General features: G+C 37.1%; 1 protein-coding gene across 5 annotated transcripts in view; it reads right to left on the bottom strand.

Annotated features, from left to right (window-relative positions):
* Window positions 1-26,196, bottom strand: part of SLC38A9 (solute carrier family 38, member 9) — a 98,769-nt gene that overhangs the window by 65,909 nt on the left and 6,664 nt on the right. For 2 of the 5 annotated variants that reach the window (XM_011996748.1, XM_011996752.1), the window contains exon 3: window positions 18,877-19,023. In XM_011996748.1, the coding sequence (XP_011852138.1) occupies window positions 18,877-18,989 (113 nt within the window). In that variant the 5' untranslated portion in view covers window positions 18,990-19,023. Of the gene's footprint in view, window positions 1-14,003; window positions 14,108-15,396; window positions 15,857-18,876; window positions 19,024-23,483; window positions 23,637-24,774; window positions 24,873-26,196 lie in introns of those variants that run through there. The other 3 variants (XM_011996749.1, XM_011996751.1, XM_011996750.1) reach the window with 3 other exon arrangements.

Below are 26,196 nucleotides of genomic sequence, written 5' to 3'. Positions count from 1 at the left end.
AAAAATAAAAACATAAACATTAAACAGTTAGGATTCTAACATAAAGTATTCAATATGACTGTATGCAATGCTTCTTTATCCTTTGTAAACTTCCACCCAGTGTGCCTTTCAAAATGACACCTCTCAAGTAATCATTCCAGAAAGACTTCAGGACCTTCCTAAAGTGTTTAGTACTCTTCCAATGGAGATTTCAGACCAGCTAGGCAGCTCCTCCACTCTGTCCAGAAGCTACTGAATTATAGGTCTTTGCTTGTTTGTTTGTTTTGAGATAGGGTCTCATTGTGTCACCCAGGCTGGAGTACAGCAATAGGAGGCTCAAGTGATCCTCTTGCCTCAGCCTCCCAAGAAGCTAGGACTACAGGTGTGCACCACCGTGCTCAGCTAATTAAAAAAAAAAAAAAAAAAATATATATATATATATATATTTGGTAGAGATTGGGCTCTTCTTATGTTGCCCAGGCTGGTCTCAACTGATCCTACTGCCTCTGCCTCCCGAAATGCTGGAATTACAGGTGTGAGTCAACATGCCTGGCCAAGAATTGTTCCATCTGTCAACTCTTCTCCTTCCCCCAATAGAGACTTGCCACCTTCTGAGGGGTCCCTCTAAATCAATACTTTTTTTTTCTTGTGTGTGTGTGTGTGTGTGTGTGTGTGTGTGTGTGTATTGTGTTGGGAGGGAGGGTAGTGGCTGGAACAACTGAGTGGTAAAGTAGAGCTAGAAGGGTGTCAGAAACGAAGGGGAAGGCAGAAAAGTAGAAAAGAAGAGCTTAGGGGACAGGCTAGAGAGAAAAACTCAGACTAGACAGAAAACCACAAAAGGTGAACGAGGTTACTGGTTTTTTTCTTTTTTAGACAGAATCTTGCTCTGTCTTGCCCAGGATGTAGAGCAGTGGCACAATCTCGGCTCACTGCAGCCTCCACCTCCTGGGTTTAAGCAATTCTCCTGTCTCAGTCTCCCGAGTAGCTGGGACTACAGGCATGTGCCACCACACCCAGCTAATTTTGTATTTTTAGTAGAGACAAAGTTTCACTATGTTGGCCAAGCTGGTCTCAAGCTCCTGACCTCAGGTGTGCCACCTGCCTTGGCCTCCCAAAGTGCTGGGATTATAGGCGTGAGCCACCATGCCCAGCCAATTACTGGTTGTTTCTAAATTAACAGTATGAAACCAATGAAAACACTAGTATTTTCAGCTTAAAAATAGCATGGAATACTAAATATACAAACTAGTACTGCAATCACTAAATGTAAGAATTGAATATTATGGAGGATGAAAATTCATCATGCAAATTTCAACAAAAAACATCACATGTAATTGTTGGATGAGACTGAAATGAACTTTGGTTTTTCCTTTTTTTTTTGAGACAGGGTCTTGCTCTGTCACCCAGGTTGGAGTGCAGTGGCGGTGTGGTCATTGGCTATTACCTTGAACTTCTGGGCTCAAGTGATCCTCTTGCCTCAGCCTCCCAAGTAGCAAGTAGCTGGGACTACAGGCATGTGCCACCATGCCTGATTAAGTTTTTTTTTTATTTTTTGTAGAGATGAGGTCTTGCTATATTGCCCAGGTTGATCTTAACTCCTGGCCTCAAGTAATCCTCCTACCCTAGCCCCCCAAAATGTTGAGATTACAGGCATGAGCCACTGTGCCTGGCCTGGAATAAACTTTGAATCAGTTTAAATTACTGTGTGACAAAGTATTAAATAATAAAGACAATGTTAAAGTGAAAACAAAAAATTGTCTATACTGCTAATAAATGAAATTTCAAGTTAATTTTATCAAGATTGATTATATCTTTCTAATAATTAAAAATTTCTATGTTTTATAGAGTATATAATATGTAACTATAGAAGTACATGTACATAATTTGCAAATGAATATGGGCATGCACACACATATATGCAGTCTCATTTTTTTAAGATTGTTATTTTTTTTAACCAAGTGGCAGAGTGAAAAAGCTTTTGAAAAAAGCAAATGTTAATAAACACTTGGTTGAAGATTATGAGTTCTCTGTTTTAGAATTCCAAACTGTTACTTAGTTGAAAGTAAACAACTTCATCAACAACATATAGACAAAGAACTAGACCTGAAAATTAATTCTCAGGCCCATATATTTTATTATAGATTCTGCTGAAAATAAATTTCAAAATTCTTTTCAATGCAATTTATGTTTTTTTTTTTTTAATTTTTTTTAATTTTTTTGAGACGGAGTCTCGCTCTGTAGCCCAGGCTGGAGTGCAGTGGCCGGATCTCAGCTCACTGCAAGCTCCGCCTCCCGGGTTCACGCCATTCTCCTGCCTCAGTCTCTTGCGTAGCTGGGACTACAGGCGCCCGCCACTGCGCTCGGCTAATTTTTTGTATTTTTTAGTAGAGATGGGGGTTCACTGTGTTAGCCAGGATGGTTTTGATCTCCTGACCTCATGATCTACCTGTCTCAGTCTCCCGAAGTGCTGGGATTACAGGCGTGAGCCACCGTGCGCGGCCTGCAATTTATGTTCTTAAATTTTGGTTTTAAAAAACTCCAATAATTTTTTAAAATTCTACTATGCTAAGAATCTCTTATGTTTATGTCTACAAAATGATCGGTAAAAGAAATGCAAGTTTTGAGTTTTTTTTTTTTTTTTTTTTTTTAAATAGCAGCAACACTGGAATGAGGCTTAAAGAATTATATAAACAACAGAAACATTTAACCAAGTTAAGATGCTTCCATTTTTCTCTAGGTTGATGTAAACAATAACACCACCACCACCACCACAACCACTCCATTCCATCTTCTATCTAGAAAGAGCAGTTCCAAATGGGAAATGGTGAGTGACATTCCACAAAGGAAAATTAGGAATGTGGAAAAAATTCCCAAGTAAGAAAGTTTTCCAAGCAACTTCTCCTTTTATCCACTTTATTAGGATGTCAAAATAACTCACAAATTGTCTCAATCTACTTAAGTGCAATAAGTTAAGAGTATTATTAACTTAATATTTTGAAATAAAGAGCATGTCTTAATTATAAATAAAGAGTAACTGCAATGCCATGCCAGTTATTACTCTCCTTATACAAACCCACCAGAACAATTTCTGGAAAAGTAGTAAAATTTTTAGTTTCATAACCCAATTCCCCACGGGAGAAATAAAAGTGGGGAATAAGAAAAATGCTAGGTTAGCATTTTAACTAAAATTTCCTATCCTTAAAAACTAGAAAGACAATGAAAGAAGGCAAAGGTTTCACTATATATATATATATAGAGAGAGACAGAGAGAGAGAGAGAGGGACATCTTAGTTTTAAAACTGTACATGGATGTGATTCAAACAAAACACGTCTACTCTTTAAACAGATCATCAAAGAAAAACAGACTCTTTCTTGTTCCTTTCCCATATCTTAATGCTATAGGTTTGAATGTGTTCCCTCCAAAATTCAGGCATTGCCAATGTGATGATGTTAAGAGGTGGGGCCTTTAGGAGGTGATTAGGCTGGGAGGGTTCCTCCCTAGTTAAGGCCGTTACAAAAGAGGCTTAGCATAGCATTTGGCTAGCTTATTCTTCAGCTCTTCTGCCATGGATGACACAGCAACAAGGCCTGTGTCAGATCAAATGCCAGTGCCTTGATCTCAGACTTCTCAGCCTCCAGAATTGTGAGAAATAAATTTCTGTTCTTTATAAATTACCCAGTCTCAAGTATTCCTTACAGCAGCACCAAATGGACTAAGGCACTTAAGGAAAGGATTCTATGCATCAAGCCTTAGAAATCCTCATCATGGCTCTCAAGAAAGGTAAACAGACAAAGAGAAATTCTGCTTTACCACTGGAAAGACACTATCAACAAATGGTTTACACAAACTGGTCATTCAAAAGATGATGGCTGTATTTTCAATCCAGATGGCAAGTATTGTAGTAGCCTGATCAGAATCTATTGCTAGTCACATTCTGCAGATCAATCCCAGAATAACAGAACAGATAAAGGCAAGAGCTCAAAGTGAAACCTGCCCTGCCAACTGGCTCCTATCAACTAATTTTTATCTATAGGAAAGTTTTACAACTAAATATGAGATATTTTAGGAAAAAAAGAAAAAAGTAGTGCTAGAAAGTATATGCTGAAATAAGAACTTTCACACATTGCTAGTAGAAGCATAAGTTGGCACAATCTTTCTAGAAAGCAATTTGCTATATGTATTATGAACCTTAATTGTGTTCATACCCTTCGTTATAATAGTTATAACTTTGAGATTCTATTAGAAAGAAATCAAAATATGATATAAAATTATGTAGAAAGTTGCTAATCACAGCATTTAATTAAAAATGTAAATATCTTAATATTAAAACACTTAAGTTATGTATATTTAAATTTAAGATGATATTTAGAAAGAATTCCTAATATGGAAGAGTGCTTGTAAAACAAATTTCTTCTTCGGCATTTCAGTGAGTCTTAAGGACAATTTTTACCATACAACTTTTTACTGCTGTTTGAAAGCCAGTACTTTCCCCTATCATTCTTAGCTTCAATCTCCAGCCCTATGGTTTATGGCAGTTAAAATCTTTGGATGACCTTGCCAAAGGACTGCAGGTTTGCTTCAGGGTTTAGGAGAGGCTAGGGACTGTTTTGCTGTTTTGTTGTCCAAAGAGCCATATTGATCAGAACATTTTTATTAGAGTTGTGTGGGTAGACTGAAATTAAGGTGCCTGACCTTTTTATTAACTTCCCCAGAAACAAGGCAAGAGGTATCCCTATGGGTGTCACAGCAGTACGAAGTACAAGTCCCTATGGTTGCTGACATTAGAGTCCTTCTGTGCAGACCAGGGGTTGGTACACTATGGCCTGATAAAAAAAATCCAAGCCCATGTCCTGTTTTCATAAATGTCCTGTTTTCGTAAATAAAATTTTTACTGGAACAAAGGCAGGCCCATGCATTTATGTTTCGACTATGGCTACTTCCACTCCACAGTGGCAAAGTTGAGTCCATATGCCTACAAAGCCTAAAGTATTTACTAATGTGTCCTTTATAGAAAAAAATTTGCCAACTCTTGTCCTAGACCATCTTAAGGCCCCCTTAAGGACACAGATCTGGAAGAGAGCCTTCTACTCTCCTCCTTGACGGGCAAAGGAGATGACTGAGGGAGGAACCTACATGCCCTTAACAGATCCATGCCAGGGAGCACCTGAATAGGTTTTTCCTTTAGTAATATTTATAACCAGATGTCCCTAGGTCTCATTCAGCTTAATCCCTTGCAAAATCTACCTCTCACATTTAAAAACAAAAGCCAAACAAACAAACCTCAACCTCAGCCAAAACAACTACAATAAATGTTCTTGCACAGAGCAGCACCTGCACAGAAACCTTCCCAACGCACCTGGTCATCAATATTACATATGGCCTCATTCCACTCCTGGTACAACCAGAACCTATAACACAGTCACTCACAGGAGGATGATCCGCAGGATTCTTGGTAATGCTAGTACAGGATGTGTTCAATTGATGTTTTTCCTAATGAAAAATGAGTTCTAAATATATACATATATAGACTGGGTGTGGTGGCTCACGCTTGTGATCCCAACATGAGGACTGATTGAGGCCAGGAGTTCAAGACCAGCTTGGGGAACACAGCAAGGCCCTTTCTCTACAAAAAATAGTAAAAGCAGCCAGGCATGCCTCTAGGGAGGCTGAGGAAGGAGGACTGCTTGAGCCCAGGAGTTCAAAGTGACAAGGTGCTATGATTGTGCCATTGTACTCCAGCATGGGCAATAAAGGGAGGCCATGCCTCAAAAACAAACAAACGTGCGTGTGTTTATACATATAAAATCAAGTATTTATCACCCCTTATTTTTCGCTAGGTATCCACCTCCCCCACTGGAGGGTGGAGCTGTGTTTGAGTAAAGTGTCTGGCAAACAGAAGGAACATAATGAATGTTTGTTGACAAAATAGAAGAAGGAAGGAAGGCAGGCAGAAGAGGAAAAGAGGGAGGGAGGGAGGGAAGAAAAATGGCAGGGAGGTGGGGAAGAAGAGAAGAGAGGGAAGGAGGCTGGCAGACAGACAACTACGGAATAACTGGCAGAAGTAACGATAGCATGTAATATAAATTTAAAATGAAAAGGCAGCACGATAAATTATATATACTATGTGATCTCATCTAAAAACATCATAGAAAAGAAGGCTAGGAGTAAATACAGTAAATATACCAAAAGATTTTTTGGTTTGTTTTACAGATGAGTTCTCATGATGTTGCCCAGGTTGGAGTGCAGTGGCTATTCACAGGCATGATCATAGTGCACTGTGGCCTCAAACTCCTCGGCTCAAGGAATCCTCTTGCTTTAGCCTCCTGAGTAGTTGAGACTACCAAGGTAATTTAAACAAGGTTTTAAGAAAATGAGTTTTTCATTTTGTATATACCATTTTTATCCTAAGTTATAGGAATGCCTTATTTTCGGAATAACTTTGTTCTCATTAGAAATGTAGCACATTGTCTACATTTAAGATAATCAAGAAGTTATTGAAGAAAATAAAATCACCTATCAGAAATAACCACTGTTAACATTTTAGTGCATTTTCTAGACACATATATGTGCACACATGTATGAAATTAGTTTCATTTGCTTTCGAACTTCTCATAAAGTAGAATAATACGATATATATTTTTCTGTCTGGCTTCTTTTGCCAACATTATCTTTGTGGCATTCACCCATATTCTGAATGTAGCTATAGTCTGTTCATGTTCATAGCTGTATAACATTCCATTATATAAAAACACAACAATTTACTTGTCCATTCCTGTGAGGGATATCTGGGTTTCTTTGGAGCTCTTATAAATCAATTCTAATTTATATTCTCTTACATGTCCCTTACAAAGGGACCTTTGTGCAATGTGCATACATTTTTACTGATTATAAACTCGGTGTATACTCAATGGTAGCAGATAATTACAAACTCATTTCCAAAATGACTCAACTGATACTTACTCTAGTACTATATGAGCATTCCCATTGTTCCACATTCTAGTTAACACCATTATTGTCACTGATTTCTTAATTTGGGTACTGTAATTACAGAATTTCTATTTGATTCTTCAAAAAAAAAACATTTTCCACAAATTTATTTTTTTTTTCATATTTATTTCTGGTCACTGCCAAATTCTCTTATTTTAATTTCCTTGAACATGTTAAAGACAGTTCTTTAAAAGTCTGTTCCTGATAACTCCATTATCTAGATCACCTGTGAGTCTCTCTATTGTGTATTGAGTCTCTTAATTTCCAATAATCTTGTCCTGGTTTCTCTTATGCTTGGCAAGTTTTTAGCAAGTTCCTGACATTCTATATAAAAAACTGTATGAATGACTTGAAACCTAAGATATTTTCTTTAGAAAGAGTTTATATTGGCTTTGGGAAGTCAGTTTGAGACAGGAGCAATCCTAGATCACCTTAACCCAGTTTAGGGAATTGAGATGAGTTGAAGTTGGCCTTTGGTTCCTGAAAGAAGGTCATTCTATTTCAAATTCACTCACATTTCTAGGCTATAGCCCTTTGGGCTTCCAACCTAAAGTTTATTTGAAGTCTGTCTTAGTGGGCCCTGGAATCCAAATTTTCTTCCTCTAGCCCTGTAGGCTGGCAAAGGCTCTGGTTTTTGTTGTTATTGTTGTTTTGTTTGTTTGCTTTTCTGAGATGGAGTCTCGCTCTGTCACCCAGGCTGGAGTGCAGTGGTGAGATCTCAGCTCACTGCAGTCTCTACTTCCGAGGTTTAAGCAATTCTCCTACCTCAGCCTCCCGAGTAGCTGGGATTACAGGTGCCTGCCACCACGCCCAGCTAAGTTTTGTATTTTTAGTAGAGACAGGGTTTCACCATGTTGGCCAGACTGGTCTCGAACTCCTGACCTCAGATTATTCACCTGCCTCAGCCTCCCAAGGTGCTGGGATTACAGATGTGAGCCACCACGCCTGGCCAAAGGCTCTATTTTAAGCCTCCCAGCTAATAAACTGGAATTGGCAGATATTCTTGAGGAAACGCTGGGCTCTCCTTTCTGGCTTTGTCTTCTTCCTGATTTAGACCTTGGTATTCTACATTGTCTTATTAGTTGTCGTATGTCTTCAAGCATATTTTTAAAAACATTTTGTCAGCTTTTCTAGTTATTCTCAACAACTTGGTCAGCCCAAATTCCTTAATCTGTCATTCACAGATTGATGACTGTACAGCCATCACCATAATCCATTTTAGAACATTTTTACCATCCCAAAAGAAGTCCCAGACTCCATTTTCCCCTTTCCCCAGTCCCTGGAAACTATTAATCTGCTTTCTGTTTCTATGACTTTACCGAATTTAGAAAGTTTATATAAATGGAATCATACAATATGTAGTCTTGTGTGGCTTCTTTCACACAGCATAATGTCTTCAGGTTGATACATATTGTTGTTTATCAGTTGATGGACATTGGAGTTGTTTCCACTTTGACCATTATGAATGTTAGGAACATTTGTTTACAAGTATTTGTGTAGACATATGTTTTTAATTCTCTGGAAAGATACCCAGAAGTAGAACTGCTAGGTCATATGATAGCTCTGTATTTAACATTCTGAGGAGCTATCAAACTGTTTTCAAAAATGGCTGTACCATTTTTTTTTTTTAACTTTTAAGTTCGGGGGTACACGTGCAGGATGTGCCTGTGTACACAGGCAAACACGTGTGATGGGGGTTTGTTGTACAGATTATTTCATCACCCAGGCATTAAGCCTAGTATCCATCAGCTATTTTTCCTGATCGTCTCCCTCCTCCCACCCTCCACCCTCCCATAAGCCCCAGTGTGTGTTGTTCCCCTCTATGTGTCCATGTGTTCTTAATATTTAGCTCCCACTTGTAAGTGAGTACATGTGGTATTTGGTTTTCTCTTCCTCTGTCGGTTTGCTAAGGGTAACAGCCTCTAGCTTCATCCATGTCCCTGCAAAGGACATGATCTCATTCTTTTTTATGGCTGCATAGCGTTGAATGGTATATATGTATCACATTTTCTTTATCCAGTCTATCATTGAGGGGCCTTTTGGTTGATTCCATGTCTTTGCTATTGTAAATAGTGTTGCAGTAAATGTATGTGTACACATATCTTTATAATATAACTATTTATATTCCGTTGGGTATATACCCAGTAATGGGATTGCTGGGTCGAATGGTATTTCTGTCTTCAGGTCTTTGAGGAATCGCCACACTATCTTCCGTAATGGCTCAACTAATTTACACTCCCACCAACAATGTATAAGCCTTCCTTTTTCTAAAGAACCTCACCGGCATCTGTTCCTTTTACCTTTTTAATAATAACCATTCTGAGTGGTGTGAGATGGTATCTCATTGTGGTTTTGATTTGCATTTCTCTAATGATTAGTGATGTTGAACTTTTTTTATATGCTTGTTGGCTGCATATATGTCTTCTTTTCAGAAGTGTCTGCCTATTCATTTCTTTGCCCACTTTTTAATGGGGTTGTTTTTTCTTGTAAATTTGTTTAAGTTCCTTATAGTTGCTGGCTATTAGACCTTTGTCAGATATATAGTTTTCTTCCACTCTGTAGGTTGTCTGTTTACTCTATTGATAGTTTCTTTTGCTGTGCAGAAGCTCTAGTTTCATTAGGTCCCATTTGTCAATTTTTGCTTCTTGGCAATTTTTTTGGCATCTTTGTCATGAAATCTTTGCCTGTGCCTATGTCCTGAAAGGTACTGCCTAGGTTGTCTTCCAGGGTTTTTATAGTTTTAGGTTTTATATTTAAGTCTTTAATCCATCTTAATTTTTGTATATGGTTAAGGAAAGGGTCCAGTTTCAATTTTCTGTAAATGGCTACTCAGTTATCCCAGCACCATTTATTCAATAGGGAATATTTCCCCATTGCTTGTTTTTGTCAGGTTTGTTGAAGATCACATAGTTGTAGGTGTATGGTCTTATTTCTGGGTTCTCTATCCTGTTCCATTGGTCTATGTGTCTGTTCTTATATCAGTACCATGCTGTTTTAGTTACTGTACTCCTGTAATATAATTTGAAGTTGGATAGCATGATGCCTCCAGCTTTGTTTTTTTTTTTTTTGCTTAAGACTGCCTTGGCTATTTGGGCTCTTTTTTGGCTCCATATGTATTTTGAAAAGTTTTTTCTAGTTCTCTGAAGAATGTCAATGATAGTTTAATGGAAATAGCATTGAATCCCTAAATTGCTTTGGACAGTATGACCATTTTAATGATATTGGTTCTTCCTATCTATGAGCATGGAATGCTTTTCCATTTGTGTCATCTCTGATTTCTTTGAGCAGTGGTTTGTAGTTCTCCTTGTAGAGATCTTTCACTTCCCTTGTTAGCTGTATTCCTAGGTATTTTATTTTATTTTATTTTATTATTTTGAGATGGAGTCTCACTGTCGCCCAGGCTGGAGTGCAGTGGCATGATCTTGGCTCACTGCAACCTCCACCTCTTGGGTTCAAGTGATTCTCCTGCCTCAGCCTCTTGAGTAGCTGGTACTAGAGGTGCGTGCCACCATGTCCGGCTAATTTTTTATATTTTTAGCAGAGACGATGTTTCACTATGTTAGCCAGGATGGTCTCAATCTCCTGACCTTGTGATCTGCCCGCCTTGGCTTCCCAAAGTGCTGGGATTACAGGCGTGAGCCACTGCACTGGCTGGTATTGTATTTTTTTGTAGCAACTGTGAATGGGAGTTCATTCGAGATTTGGCTCTTGGCTTGACTGTTGTTGGTGTATAGGAATATTAGCAATTTTTGCACATTGATTTTGTATCCTGAGACTTTGTTGAAGTTGCTTATCAGCTTAAGAAGCTTTTGGGCTGAGATGATAGGGTTTTTTAGATATAGGATCATGTCATCTGCAAACAGGGATAGTTTGACTTCCTCTCTTCCTATCTGAATGACCTTTATTTCTTTCTCTTGCCTGATTGCTCTGGCCAGAACTTCCATACCATGTTGAACAGGAGTAGTGAGGGAGGGCATCCTTGTCTTTGTACCATGTTTCAATCCCACCAGCAATGTATGAATGAGGGTATGATCTCTTTTTTTTTTTTTTTTTTTTTTTGAGACAGAGTCTCTCTCTGTTACCCAGGCTGGAGTGCAGTGACCCGATCTTAGCTCACTGCAAGCTCTGCCTCCCAGGTTCCCGCCATTCTCCTGCCTCAGCCTCTTGAGTAGCTGGTACTAGAGGCTGTCTCTTATACACATCTAGATGTGTATAAGAGACAGTCTCCTGCCTCAGCCTCCTGAGTAGCTGGGACTACAGGCGCCCGCCACCACGCCTGGCTAATTTTTTTGTATTTTTAGTAGAGACGGGGTTTCACCGTGTTAGCCAGGATAGTCTTGATCTTCTGACCTCGTGATCTGCCTGCCTCTGCCTCCCAAAGTGCTGGGACTACAGGTGTGAGCCACCATGCCCGGCCTGAGGGCATGACCTCTTTAAGCAATTATTTTTAATACCCCATTTACTAGCCTTAATAAAATAGAAAATACATAACTACCTAGAGGCATAATTATTAAAAAATAAAAATATCTCCTACTATAATATAAAAGAGAAACAAATGAAAGTAACATAATGAAATTGTATTTTAATATGTAAATTCCCAGGCATAGCTACACTCAAAGACATAATAAAGAAGACCAATGCTTGCCTCTATTTGAAATTAATAAGACAATTTAAGAGAAGTAAAACTAGAAGCCATTCTGTATATGAAGTATAGGTAAATAAAAAAGCAGAAGTTTTGATAGACATAAATAAAAACTACTGTTATTTTAAAAAGCTAGTGTTAGAATAAGTAATATCAGGTCAGATCTGTATACAGTAAACAAAGATAAAAATAACCTTAGTTGAAGTAGTGATAATATACCAAGATAAACTATAAACTACTGAAGTAGAAAAAATAAGGAAGCATGATGTTCTTGCAAATGAACCAGGCCTTTTTATAAGTATAGCACCAAAACAATTCCCAATATTATTTTATAGAAAACATATCTCCTAACTTAAAATGTTGAGGCATTCATTTATCTTCTAATACTTAAGAGAACTTGGAAAAAGTATCTTGTGACAAGGGAAGAGAGAACAGATTGAAAGAAGAAATATTAAAAGAAGGCATAAAAAAGCAATAGACTTCGGGAACAATTTCAGAATGAGACTAAAAAAAATATCAGGCAAGCCAAAGATGCATAATCTCCATGTGTAATTATTACACAAATTCCTTATTTTTGGCCTGTAGTCAGTCACTGAGCTGTAACAAGACCCTTGCTTTTCATGTGCCTCCATCAATTCAATAATATTTGGTTTTAAGTCTGTTTGTTAAAAGAAGTTTCAAATCTCTTGTTATATACTTGCAATTGGTTTCACTGCTTTTACAGTATGATTATACTATTGCACTAAAACGCTTTTGACTAAATATATATGTGTTACAATATTGGATGTGTTACAATATTGAGCAAACAGAGAACAATGCTAGCCCAACCCTTCATATTATTTCCTCCAAAAAACCCACACTTTTGATTTGGCCCTAAAGAGTACCAGTCAAACCCAATGAGGCTCCCTCTTTCTTCAGGCTTCTCTAATACAGTCCCCAACTTACAGCAGTTCAACTTAAGATTTTTTTACTTTATGATGGTTTTATCTGGGTATTAAATGCATTTTCAACTTAGGATATTTTGGCTTACATGGGTTTATCAGGAACACCCCAAAATAAGTGGAGGAGCATCATAATAATAATGAGAAGGAGAAAAGATGATAAAGCAAGACCAGCTTCCAGGCAAGTAAACAAATAGTAAAATCAATTAGAACAGAATGATCTAGGAAAGAAAGAAGCCACTTAGGCAAGCAGTTATGGATACAAAAGGGCAATTAAGTAAACAAAACTATCTGAAAAGAGAGGAAGAAAGAAAAATATATAAGGACAATGAATATGAAGGAAAAAAAGGATTCTAATGGGACTAGGAATAAGATCCCAGTCTAACAAAGTTTGTATTTAGATTTTTTTTTTTTTTTTTGTAGAGATTTGCTAAGTTTTGCATAGGTCTTGCTATGTTGCCCAGGCTGGTCTCAAACTTCTGGCCTCAAGCAATCCACCTGCCTCAGCCTCCCAAAGTGCTGGGATTACAGGTGTAAGCCACTGTGTCTTGCCTGTATTTAGATTTAAGGCATCCCTGACTCTAAGGTCAGGATTTGCTAAACACTCTTCAAGTGTTTAGACAGTTCCTTTGAGGAAAAGTAACAGTGGAAAGTTGGAGAGAAGAGAGGGGCGCCCAAGTGTGAGAGAATGGAAGGGAAAGAGGATGGAGAAGGGTATAAAAGTAATACAACTAGCAAGTTGGCCATCAGCACTAGCCACTGATGAATGACCAAGGTCCTAGTCTATCTGTTTAACACTGATGTCAAGTTCCTCAAAATATAATTTATGCGGCTCTAGAAACCACCCCTCCTGGGAAAACTACTTTTCTGTCTTTTGTTGAACATCTGTATAATCCCAGCTATGAAACCACCAAGCCTCAATTACTTCCAATCACTGTCACTGGGCCAGCATCTATCTACCCTTACCTATTAATAGATAAACTCTTCACTTTGCCTTAGTAAATATCCTTTTACTAGATGTACTAGATTCCCCAAAGGAACTGTCTTTTTGTTAAGTGCTAAGAGGACAATCTGAGATGTGGAGTTAGAGATGTCTTAAATCGAAATATAAACTTGTTAGACTGGGTCTTATTTCCAATCCCATCAGAATCCTTTTATTCTCTCAAATTCTTTGTCCTTATATATTTTTCCTTCTTCCTCTCTCCTAAGACCTCAATTACCAAAAAGAGTCAATTTAGGCTGCTCTACAGTGACAGTATTAGTGACAGGTGAGACAGAAAGACCAATTTACAGATGTACACACTAGAAGACATTCTAAAAAAGAGTGCCGCAGCATACCTAGGTTGTTTGAAGGGCAGTAGGGATGCTGCCTGTATCCACTGGCTTATCAGAACACCTGAAATGTTCTCAGTTAGAAAAATCTTGAAACTTTTGGTTAGGATTTCATATTTACCGGATTCTCCATGTTAAAATGCAAATAGCCATGGAAATGTAATAGACTAGGTCTCTGATACATCCAATTGTTTTCCATTACAATACCAAGCTGACAACAGAACCCTGGCAGGAATAGGACAGATAAGTATTGGTGAATAAGGGCCAGAAGAAAAATATGGTTTACAAAGAATTACCTAAGGGGTTAAGTCTGAGTGAATTCCTGCCCTGGGTAATACTGGGCATAAAGAGAAGGATATGAAATCCCTAGGCCCTGGGGAAAATAGAAGAAGAGGAAACAGAGATAGAGAAGACTGAAAAACAGGAGAAGCTCAAAAACAAATTAACTATTTCACAATCTGTGTGTAGGCTAACTGGATGGTCAACTTCCCCAGGGCATAGTCTGAGAGCAGCAGCAATCCTGAATATGCAGCAATATCAAGCAATACTGAAAATCAGGTTCTATCTTTGGCTACCAGAAAGTCTGGGAAAAACAGGAAAATAACCTCTTAGACTGGTGCTTGCTAATGGAATGTAGCACATATATCAGGATAGGAGACTTCTAAACCTTTCTGTCCCTCCACTCACATTCCTTATTCCACCCCAAACCAGGGGGAAAATTGGTGGGGGAGGGGAGGTATGCAGAATAAAAAGTAGGCCCGCATAGTTTGAAAAAGACCCCAAATGATTTGACATATATTGTTCCTCTGTAACAACAAGCTTCTTCCTCCACGTAAGTTTAGTTACACCCCAGTTCCACTAAAAGGATAAGCAGAACCATCATACTTTCAGTCCAAAGCAGTTATTAAAATTATGTGATTTTATTGCCACCTAGTGGAAGAGATATAAAACCACAAGCTAAACTGAGGATAAGTAATCTAAATATATACTTGACATAGTCTGACAGCCAAAGACAGTTTCTCAAAGTATGGTAGTATGTAAAACGATTGTAAGTAGCATAAGAATAAAGGGTATTTAAACTAGTTCGTATTTAATGCAATGTGTATTAGAAAAAAAGCATAAACAACACTTCAAATCCATCGTTTTACAAATCTGTGTTGAGGCTAAATTAACCCTAATTTTAAAAAGTAGATTTTTGAAGAAACATTCACTTATATCATACAGGTACTACTGAAGATATTGCCAAAGTCATAAGGTAACTCTAAAATGACTACAGTGTTGGAAATAGTTGTCCTAATCTGATTCTTCAAATGGAAGATAATTTTCCCTCAGTGTAGATGAGTTTTATTTATATATGTAACGTGAAGTAATCCATATTTTAACAAAAATAACAATGTTTTAAGGTGCTCACATTTTTTTTCATTAGTTTGTTTTCCTAAACAAATTATTCCACAAGCAAATTAGCATTTAGTACTGCTAAGTCTCTGTATTTGCCTTTCTTAAAACATGCTTACCTAGGTAGTTATGCCATGATTGTAAATAGCTGATTCCCTCTCATTTCAACAAGTTTCATTATAGAAAATATATTGCCATTTAATCTACCCAGTCGAACAAATTTACGGAGAACTGTTTGAACTCCTGCCAACTTACTGTAATGGAATGCACTTTAATGACTTATGTTCTGTTGTCACAGTGGTCAATTATTTATCATAGAATTTAGAAGTTTCAAGAAAACCCTGAGCATTCAAGTCAGCATTCATTAGTGCTTATATTTACTGACATTGGAATATATAAGAATTGAAATTTTTATTTCATTATCTTTTCCGATGGCCACTATAAATGACAATGATAAATTTCTCATGTGATAAATTTCACATTTCCACCTCTAGTTGCAAGAAACACTGAAAAATTAAGTATGTGGGAATGAAAATAGGATTATCAAGATTAGCTTAAACCAACCATCTTTCATCTCTTGGATGAAGACCCATTGTGATTCAAAAAAATAAGGATTCTGTTGACATTAACGAATAGGTAGGGTTGCTGAACAATTATTGGGTGTCTACCTTACAGTATCTGCCACACCATCCCGCCTAAAGCACTCAGTTTCCCTCTGAGGGGGCAACCATCTTACAGTTTCCTATTTACTACTCAAAATTTCATTTATACATATTATATTAATTTATTTTTACCCAAATGGTGGCATGCTATACATACTGCTCTCTACTTCAGTTTTTCACTTAACAAAATATGTTGAAGACTTGTTCCATTTTGACATGTAATAAAGCCACCTCCTTCTTTTTAATAGAGGAAAAATATTCCATTGTATAAATGTGCCACAACTTATTTATCCAATCCTGTAAGAAAAGAAATTTTGATTGCTTTTAATCTTTACTATTATGAAAAATACTGCATTACACTACCTTGTGCACATATCATTTTTGACAAAGTGAATTAATGCTTAGAAGTGAAATTACTGATCCATATAAACTTTGGAATAGGCTGCTGGCATTTTAGGGGGAAAATCACATTAAATTTATGGATGAAAATTTGAAGACTATGACATCTTCAGAGTCTTCCCAATGAGAGCAGAATATGCCTCATTTTATTATTTTTATAATATCATATTTTACTGATTCTAATATACACATTTAAACACTTCTAAGTAAGGATGAATCTCATAATCTAGAACACCTTTTCATCACTGCCAGAGTCAGGCGTGGTGACTCACACCTGTAATCCGAACACTTTGGGAGGCTAAGGTGGGAGGCTTGCTTGAGCCCACGAGTTCAAGACCAGCCCAGTCAATGAAGTGAGATGCCATGTCCGCAAAAAATAAATGTAAAAATTAGCCTGGTGCAGTGGTGTGCGCCTGTAGTCCCAGCTACTTGGGAAGCTGAGATGGACAAATTGCTTGAGCCCAGGAGTTCAAGACCATCCCGGTAACATAGCAAGACCCCTTCTCTACAAAATAAAATTTCTTTTTTTCTTTTTTTTTTTGAGACGGAGTCTCCCTCTGCCGCCCAGGCTGGAGTACAGTGGCCGGATCTCAGCTCACTGCAAGCTCCGCCTCCCGGGTTTAGGCCATTCTCCTGCCTCAGCCTCCGAGTAGCTGGGACTACAGGCGCCTGCCACTTCGCCCGGCTAGTTTTTTGTATTTTTAGTAGAGACAGGGTTTCACCGTGTTAGCCAGGATGGTCTCGATCTCCTGACCTCGTGATCTGCCCGTCTCGGCCTCCCAAAGTGCTGGGATTACAGGCTTGAGCCACCAAACCCAGCTCTACAAAATAAAATTTCTAAAAAATTAGCTGGGCACAGTGGTACCCACCTGTAGTCCCAGCTACTCAGGAGGCTGAAGTGGAAGGATTGTTTGAGCCCAGGAGATCAAGGCTACAGCAAGCCATGATTGCACCACATTACAGTGCAGGCTACAGAGCAAGACTCTGTCTCAAAAAAAAAAAAAAAAAAAAAAAAAATCACTGTCAGCAAGTGACAATATAATAGTAGTTATTCCTGATGGCATGATAGGTAACTGCCATCCCTGGTCACGTTAGACAAACCATTAAAAGACCATTTGAGGAAGATAGATGGGTCATGTTGTTGTTAGAAAACCTTTTGTGACATCTTCTGGTAAGATAAGGAAAGTGCAAGCATCAGAACTTAAATGTCAGTGACCTGGAAGAAAATCTTTTCAGGAAATGTTACAGCACCAGGGTTCTTAATGGCACTAAGGACAATTCTGTGTGTATGTGGGGAAAACACCTATTTTGATGACTTTACATCAAAAAATAATTCAGAAGAATCATATTCTAAATGTGAGGTGTCAGTAATACCTTAATCAATATACTTTGTTTCTATTTTCATTTTTATAACTGCATAAGAAATATAGGATAAAATATCACATAAGTCCAAAAGTTCTCCCTTTTCCCTTTCCCCTTTCCTTTCCTGACAGAGTCTTGCTCTGTTACCAGGCTGGAGTGCAGTGGTATGATCTTGGCTCACTACAACCTCTGCCTCTCAGGTTCAAGTGATTATCATGCCTCAGTCTCCCAAATAGCTGGGATTACAGGTGTGCACCACCACACCCAGCTAATTTTTGCACTTTTAGTAGATACGGGGTTTTGCCATGTTGGCCAGGCTAGTCTTGAACTCTTGGTCTCAAGTGATCCACCCACCTCAGCCTCCCAAAGTGTTGGGATTACAGGCATGAGACACCCTGCGTGGCCCAAGAGTTCTTTCAGTAAATACAAAACAAAAACTCTAAGTCCTAAGAGGTTATTGCATCAGAGGTATGGGCAGCAGTTTTCCTTAGTGTTAAATTTTTTTTAAAATGCAATTTATAATCAGTAGCATCTCAGATTTTATGAAATACTCTAAATCTCATTTTATGTCAGAAGCATTTTAGTTTCTCTCATATAGATTTTACACATTCATGATAAGACCATTTCTATGTATTTTATTTTTTCTTCCATTTTCTCATTGGCAGTCTATTTATTTTTGCCTGTTTTGTAAGCAGCTACTTTATTGAATTCTCTTACTGTTTATAATTTTTTCATGGATTCTTTTGGGTTTTACAGGTATACAATGAAATAAAATTTAAACTCAAATTATTTTAAACCATCTTCTGAAATTTTACCTCGATGAAGGTAAAGATTTTCTACTACGTTTACTCTTCTACCTTGAGCACTTAGCATATTACCTTGCACAAAGCGGGTAATCAATACATATTTGTTAAATGAATTATATTAACGTATCTTACTTTGTAAAGTTACCACAACCCCTCCCCCAACAGAGATGTTGAGTTTAGTGGGGAAAAAAAATCAAATATAAACCAGTATATAGTATTCCTATTTACTTCTCTCCACATGTACACACACAAATCCTGTAAGAAATCAGATATTTTATAATCAAATCTATACATGCTTGGTTATAATTAGATGTATTTTAATCATTAAAGACTCTAATTATGAAATAAATGTTTTATTTTAAATGCTTACCTTTTGGATCTTAGATCTGACGGCTCAAACTGGATATTCATAGGTCCAGGATCTCTTTTATGATCTACCTTAGAGGTGCCAAGATGCCTAGAATCACTATTCATATTTGCCATTTTTCTCACACTCTAAGCACTGAAGAAGTTAGTCCTACACAAAGAAGATAAATAATTTAGTTTAATTTTAAAATATTTTATTATCCATAACTAATAAATATTCATGAATAAGAAACTGGAAAAATACTGGAATTTGCTGAAGATATCTTAATGAGGTACATGCCTGAAATATGTATCAGAAACTTGCTAACCTTAAATGGAGTTATTTCTTATTTTTCAGCTTACTAAAAAATAAGTGGGGCAATTCATTTTCAGTAATAAAACAGATTAGACTATTTGGACTAATTTTTCCTGCAGGAAAAAAACTAAAAATACTGAATACTTTTAAAATCTTTAGCTTATTCCCTCATAAGGGAACTACAAAGAAGTCTTCTTAAAATGGACCAGAGGCTATAGTGTCTCACACCTATAATCCCAGTATTTTGAGAGGCTGAGGTAGATTGCTTGAGGCTGGGAGTTTGAGATGAGCCTGGGCAAAAAAGGCACAACCTCATCCCCACTAAAAAACAAACAAAAGTAGCTGGGGGTGGTGGCACATGCCTGTAGTCTCAGCTACTTTGGAGGCTGAGGCTGAAGTGGGAGGATTGCTTAAACCCAGGATTTGGAGGCTACAGTGAGCTATGATTGTGCCACTGCACTCCAGCCACCTGGGTGACGGAGTGAGACCCTGTCTCAAAACAAACAAACAAAAAATGACAAAAACCCAAACAAACTGGCCGGGTGGGGTGGCTCATGCCTGTAATCCCAGCACTTTGGGAAGCCAAGGTGGGTGGGTCACTTGAGTTCAGGAGTTTAAAACCAGTATGGCCTACATGGTGAAACCCTATCTCTACCAAAAATATAGAAAAATAGCCAGGTATGGGGGCATGCTCCTGTAATCCCAGTTACTCGGCAGGCTGAGGCAGGAGAATAGCTTGAACCCAGGAGGTGGAGGTTGCAGTGAGCCAAGATCGCACCACTGTACTTCAGCCTGGGCAATAGAGCGAGACTCCATCTCAAACAAATAAATTAAAAAAACACCCCAAACTACTGACCACAGCATATGTGTGTATGAGCTTTTTTATTACCATAAACTGATAATTTACTACCATAAACTGCACCTCATGAGAATTTGCAAGGAACACTGAAAGCTATGAATGTAATTTAAGATTAACTTGCTTGGTAGCACTTACTTCTAGGTAACCAATAGAAGCAAATGTAAATCTTTCCTGTGAAGACACACCTTCATCGTAGGCCTTAAAGAAGTCCTGCTAACAATCATTTAAGGACAACAAACAGTGAGTCAAAAATAACCTAGCATAGCAGGAAATAAAGTACTATGAGTGAGAATAAGAAACAAAAGCAGAAACAGACCCATGAGAACTTCAACTATAAAAATCAACAGAATAAAAATATAAAACAATAATATTTCCCATGTTTAAATAACAGAAAAAGTAGACATTTTCAAAAAGTGACTTAGTATGTTTAAATAAGGACCAGAGTGAATTTTTAGGAAAAAAAAAATTCAAGAGCCAAAATTCAACACTCAATGAATGAGTTTAAAAGTTGAAGAGAAAATTAATAACACAGAAGATAAGTCAGAAGAAACTACCTAGAATGTGGCAGAGAGAGAAAAATAAAGGCAGAAAATGTGGAAGGTGTTTAAGAAACATGGAAGATAGAATGAGAAGGTCTAACAAGCATGTAATTGGAGAATCAGAAAGAAAGAAGACAGAAGTAATATCTGTAGAGATAATGGCTGATCATTAAAGGTACCTATCTACAGATTTATGAAATTTAATGAATGTAAGGAATAAATATTATAGGGTTTGAAAAAAATAAGTAGGGCTGGGCATGGTGGCTCACATCTGTAATCCCAACACTTTGGGGGGTCGAGGTGGGCAGATCACTTGAGGTCAGGAGTTTGAGACCTGCATGGCTAACATGGTGAAACACCATCTCTACTAAAAATATAAAAATTAGCCAGGCATGGTGGTGGGCACCTGTAATTCCAGCTTCTTGGGAGGCTGTGGTGGGAAAATCGCTTGAACCAGGGAGGCAGAGGTTGCAGTGAGCCAAGATTGCACTACTGAGCTCCAGCCTGGTCATCACAGAGTGAGACCCCATCTCAAAAAAATAAAACAAACAAAACAAAACAAAAAGAAAAAAAGAATTAAAATTCCAGACCAAAAGGGGAAAAAAAAAGTCAGATGAAGGTCTTGGAATTAAAATGTCCAAAGGTCCTTATGTTGTCCAGATCAATATCACACACTGATGTTGTTATTTTAAGGTAACTATTAATAGAAAGCAGTGTATAACCTTACATTTAGTAGAGGGGAAAGAAGAAGGATAAAAAATAACTGAACTAAAGGAAGGCAAAAGAGGAGAAAAAATACAAAATAGGTGGGAAAAAGTAAAAAGCACAGGATAAATAAGATCCTCTCATTCTTTCTTCAGCCTATGCTAATCATATCTTTCCTATCACTATACAGAAGCTGTTCTTATTGGATCACTAAAGACCTCCATATCGGTAACCCCAAGGGTTATTTTTCAGTCCTTAACTTACTTGACCTATTGGAAATATTTGCCAAAAGGATCACTTTCCTCCTTGATAAGCTGGATTCACTAAGCCTCCAGGTTTTTTCCCTACCTCACTGGTCCCTCCTACTTCTCTGCCTCCTTTGATGCTTTCTCATTTCTCAGATCCCTTTACAGTTGCAGAGTTCCAAGGTTCAGTCTTGATCTACCCTCAATCTCTTGGTAATCTTATGCAGTCTTATGGTTTTACTATCATAGCTTGTGCTGTCCAATACAGTAGCCACTAGTTAGATGTGGCTACTTAAATTAACTAAAATTAAAAAATTCAGTACCTCAGTCACACTAGCTACATTTGATGTGCTCAAAATCCACATGTGGCTAGTGGCTACCATATTAGACAGTATAGATATAAACATTTTTCCATCATTGTAGAAAGTTCTGTTGATTTAGGCAATGACAACTTCCACGCTAATATCTCTAGCCTAAACTTCTCTTTTGAATTTCAGACTTGTATATTCAACTGCCTGCTCAACATCTTTAGCTAGATGTAACAGACAACTCAAACCTAACATGTCCAAAACAGGATTTCTGATTTTCTTCCCCCAAAACTACCCCACCTAGTGTTTTCCTATTTCAGTTGATAAAATCTCTTTCTACCTGCTCAGGCCAAAATTCTTGGAACCACTCATTACGTCTTTTCCTCACAGTCTACATTCAACCCATTAGGAAATCTTATTGGCTTTTCCTTCAAATATATCCAGAATCTAATCACTATCATTTCTTACCAAGATTACCACAACAGCATTCTAATGGAGCTCCCTGCTTCTATCCTTATCCCCTTACACTCTACACTACACAGCATGTCAAGAGTTGTAGAAAAGGGTAATAAGGAATCTGGCCTTACCCAGCTTGTTGTTAGAATTAAAGGGAGTGCGACTGACACCCAGTGGGTAGAGGTCGGGGATGCTGATGAAATAAATAGGTCTTAACATGTAAAAGCAAAGGATGTAGCTTTATTACTTACCCTGTAAGTTACTATTATTATCCTTATTTTATAGATAAGGATACACAGCAGAGAAGTAACTGATCACAAAGTTAGTAAGTGGCAGAGTTGAAATTAAAAATGAGGTAGTCTAAATCCAGAGCCTGTGCTCTTTACCACTATGGTGTGCTGTCTTTCCTGATCCTTGCCATTTCTTTCTCAGTCCCTGTATCTTTCACCTTCTTCTGTTTCTTGTTACTGCCCAGACTACACAACAAGTATAGTTTTATTGTTGCCATATTTGTTTAATGGACTTATATGTCCACTTTTCTTAATTTTCTAAATGTAACATTTATGAAACAGTAGGAAGAAAATAAAGTTTTTGAATCGGAAATCCTGTATCTAACACTCACTACCTGTGTAACTTGGCACTAACCATTTAATCTCCATGAAACTATCTCTGCATCTTCAAAATTAAAAAAAATTAATGTTCGAGGATTAAATGAGATTACACATATTACATTTAGCATAATCTTTTTTTTTTTTTTTTTTTTTTTGAGACAGGTTCTCACTCTGTCACCCAGGCTGGAGTGCAGCGACATGACCATGGCTCACTGCGGCCGTGACCTCTTGGGCTTCAGTGATCCTCCCACCTCAGTGTGCACCACCATGCCTGGCTAATTTTTGTTTTTTGGTAGAGACGGGGTTTTACTATGTTGCCCAGGCTGGTCTTGAACTCCTGATCTCAAGTCATCTTTTTGCCTCAGCTTTCCAAAATGCTAGGATCAAAGGCATGAGCCACCATGTCTGACTTCATTTAGTACTTTGTAATGGGAAAATAAATGTTCAAATGTATTATCATTCCCATCAAAAACCAAATGAAAACACTTGCTCTTTTTTTTTTAAACATAGGCAGCCTCTTGAGGTTTTTCCTTTTTTAAGTGAAAAAAATTCTTCTTCAGTAAAGAACATCTAGGCAAATGATGTCAACTTGCCACTGATTATTATGTGATACAGATGTTGGCAACATGTTCTATTTGCCAAAGATGTGCATTTTCTTTTCTCTGTTGCTTTGATTTCCACTTCCCTTTTCTCTTCTGCTTTTCTGCCCAACGTTTAAGCAAGTCAAAGCTCTCTTTAACTTAGTCCTACTAAAGACAAACAAAGTTAAATAAAAATATTAAAGTAGTACCTTACAACAGTAACTTAAAAAAAAGTAAAACCAAAATACCACTATTTCCAAACAAGAAGGGCTTCATTTCTATATCTTATGAAGGGAGTGTGATGGTAAAAATGATGATCTATTTTAAGATGTGACAACTAAAATACTGAGTAATGGTAAACCCCGAACAATATATTCATTCAACAAGTTCTCAACAAGTCCCTACAATATACTGAGGTATTGAAAAACATAGAAAAAAAAATTTAAGTCATGATCCCTACCCTCAATAAAGTTAAAAAAAAAAATCATTTATGAAGCCTAGAGAACTCAAGTAACTTGTCCTAAATCACTTGAATAATAAAACATAGTAGGATGCTAATAACCAATTCCCATTTTCAGTTCTTCATTTCACCTTTCGCTCAAATCTACACCAACTGCTAGCCCTAGCTGTCAAATTAGCTTAGTAATAGATCAGTGCAAAATGTATTCTTTTAAGGTAAAAAGAATAAATAAGCTGACTCTTTGAGACATAGATTCATATAATGTATTATACACATTCGAAAATCTATAGCATAAAAATGTTCTTGACTATAAAGTATATTATTCAATAATTGTTACGAAAATCCCACTAAGATGGGACCAACTGAGATAAAGTTACTCATTACTATTAATTTCATTAAAATAGTTGAGAAGCAAAAAACAAAAGCCTGCTCTTTCTCTTCCTTCCTTTACATAATAAAACTGATTAACAATTCAATTGACTTGTTTGGTCTTAAGTTTTAAAACCAAAAGGCAGAATTTTTCAAAATTAACCTTCTAATTTATGACATTAAGATGGAATGAAGTTAGGATTGATGGAATCTGTTAAATTTTCTTAGTTTAAAACTATCAAATTGACTAATTAACTTGAAAAGATGATTCCCCAGATGTAATAAATGAAAACATTCTATATAAATGGGCCTGGCATGGCAGCTCATTCCTGTAATCCCAGTACTTCGGGAGGCTAAGGCAGGAGGACCCTCTGAGGCCAGGAGATTCAGAGTCGAGACCAACCCTGGCAACATGGCAAGACCGTATCTCTACAAAATTTTATATATATATTAGCCAGGCATGGTGGTGCTCGCCTATAGTCCCAGCTACTCAGGAGGCTGAGGTGGGAGGACAGTTGGAGCAAGAGGGTTTGAGGTCTCAGTGAGCTATGATCACACCTCTGCAGTCCAGTCTGGGCAGAAGAGTGAGACCTTGTCTCAAAAAATAAAATACAATACAATACCAACAAAAAATATGTTTTAAATTAACCTGGGTGTAGCACCAGAATTAAAAGCTTAGGAAAGAAATAAACATACTGTAGAGAAGTTCCATTTAGAATTGTATTATAGCTTTACAGACTTTTAAAGCATTCTCTCAATTCAAAAAATTAAACATTTTAGAAGTTGAAAAGATGATTGTAGGGAAGCCAGTATCCTTTCATCAAAAAGAATAACATAGAACTTGGGAAAAACTTGTTCAGGAAACTCTAAAACACATGAAATTTTAAAAAACTGATAAGTTAGTAAGTACAAGCATTTAGAACAATGTCAACCACTTACCAAACTGTGTAAAAGTTTACTATTATTATTTTTGAACTTAATGAAGGTTAATAAAAGTTTTACATTGTAGGGAAGAACAGCAATCTATATAATTGTTAAGAAATGTCGGAGAAAAATTTTAATATTGATAAGTAGCCAGAACCTTATCACTCCTAAATCTCCAACAACGGATAAAAGCACTTTGAGAAAGTACCGCAAAGCATTAATTTGTTTGAATTATACACACTGGGTAATTTGAGATTTAGGCTATTCTGGTGCTATCAAGTAGTATGTGGTGGTTGACAGCTCACAAGTAAGATTGCCCGCATGTAAATCTTGGCTCTGCCATTCATTAACTGTGCAACTTTGGACAACTTACTTAAATTCCCTAAGATTCACGGGTTTTGGAAATAATAAAAACACTAGTCTTACAGGGTTTCGGATGAAAATGAGATAATACATATAATGTGCCTGGTACACAGTGAATATTCAATAAACATAACTATCACTTTTTATTATGAATTTGGCTGTTTAAAACTAGAAAAATTACTCATTGGAAGGACATACAAGAAGAAACTTTTTTTAAAAGAAAAAGAAAAAATATGTATTGGCTTAATTTAGCAGCCTGAACAAAATCAGCTGACATATCTACATGCCTTTAGTATAAAGTTAGCAAACTTAGCAAGGTAAGAAAAATAAAAAGGTTGACTTTCATATAACAGAATTATTGAACTGCCACAAACAAGATAGCACTAAAGGATATCAAAAAGACAAAACTTGGTGTCATTTATGAGGGAAAATTGAGAGAAAAAGACAAGTTAATAGAAGATAGTGGGAGACGGAACTAACATTTATTTATTGAATGCCTAATATGGCCTAATATTTTACATGTTATTGTTTAAATCCAACTAATCTTTAGAATTTGGGAAATGGGTATTACCTTCATATCACAGAAAGGAAGGGAAGGGAAGGGGAGGG

This window comes from Mandrillus leucophaeus, unplaced genomic scaffold, assembly GCF_000951045.1.
Source record: "Mandrillus leucophaeus isolate KB7577 unplaced genomic scaffold, Mleu.le_1.0 Scaffold523, whole genome shotgun sequence".
Lineage (NCBI taxonomy): Eukaryota > Metazoa > Chordata > Mammalia > Primates > Cercopithecidae > Mandrillus > Mandrillus leucophaeus.
The sequence above is the reverse complement of the archived record's forward strand: the minus strand, read 5'-3'. Positions and strand labels throughout refer to the sequence as shown.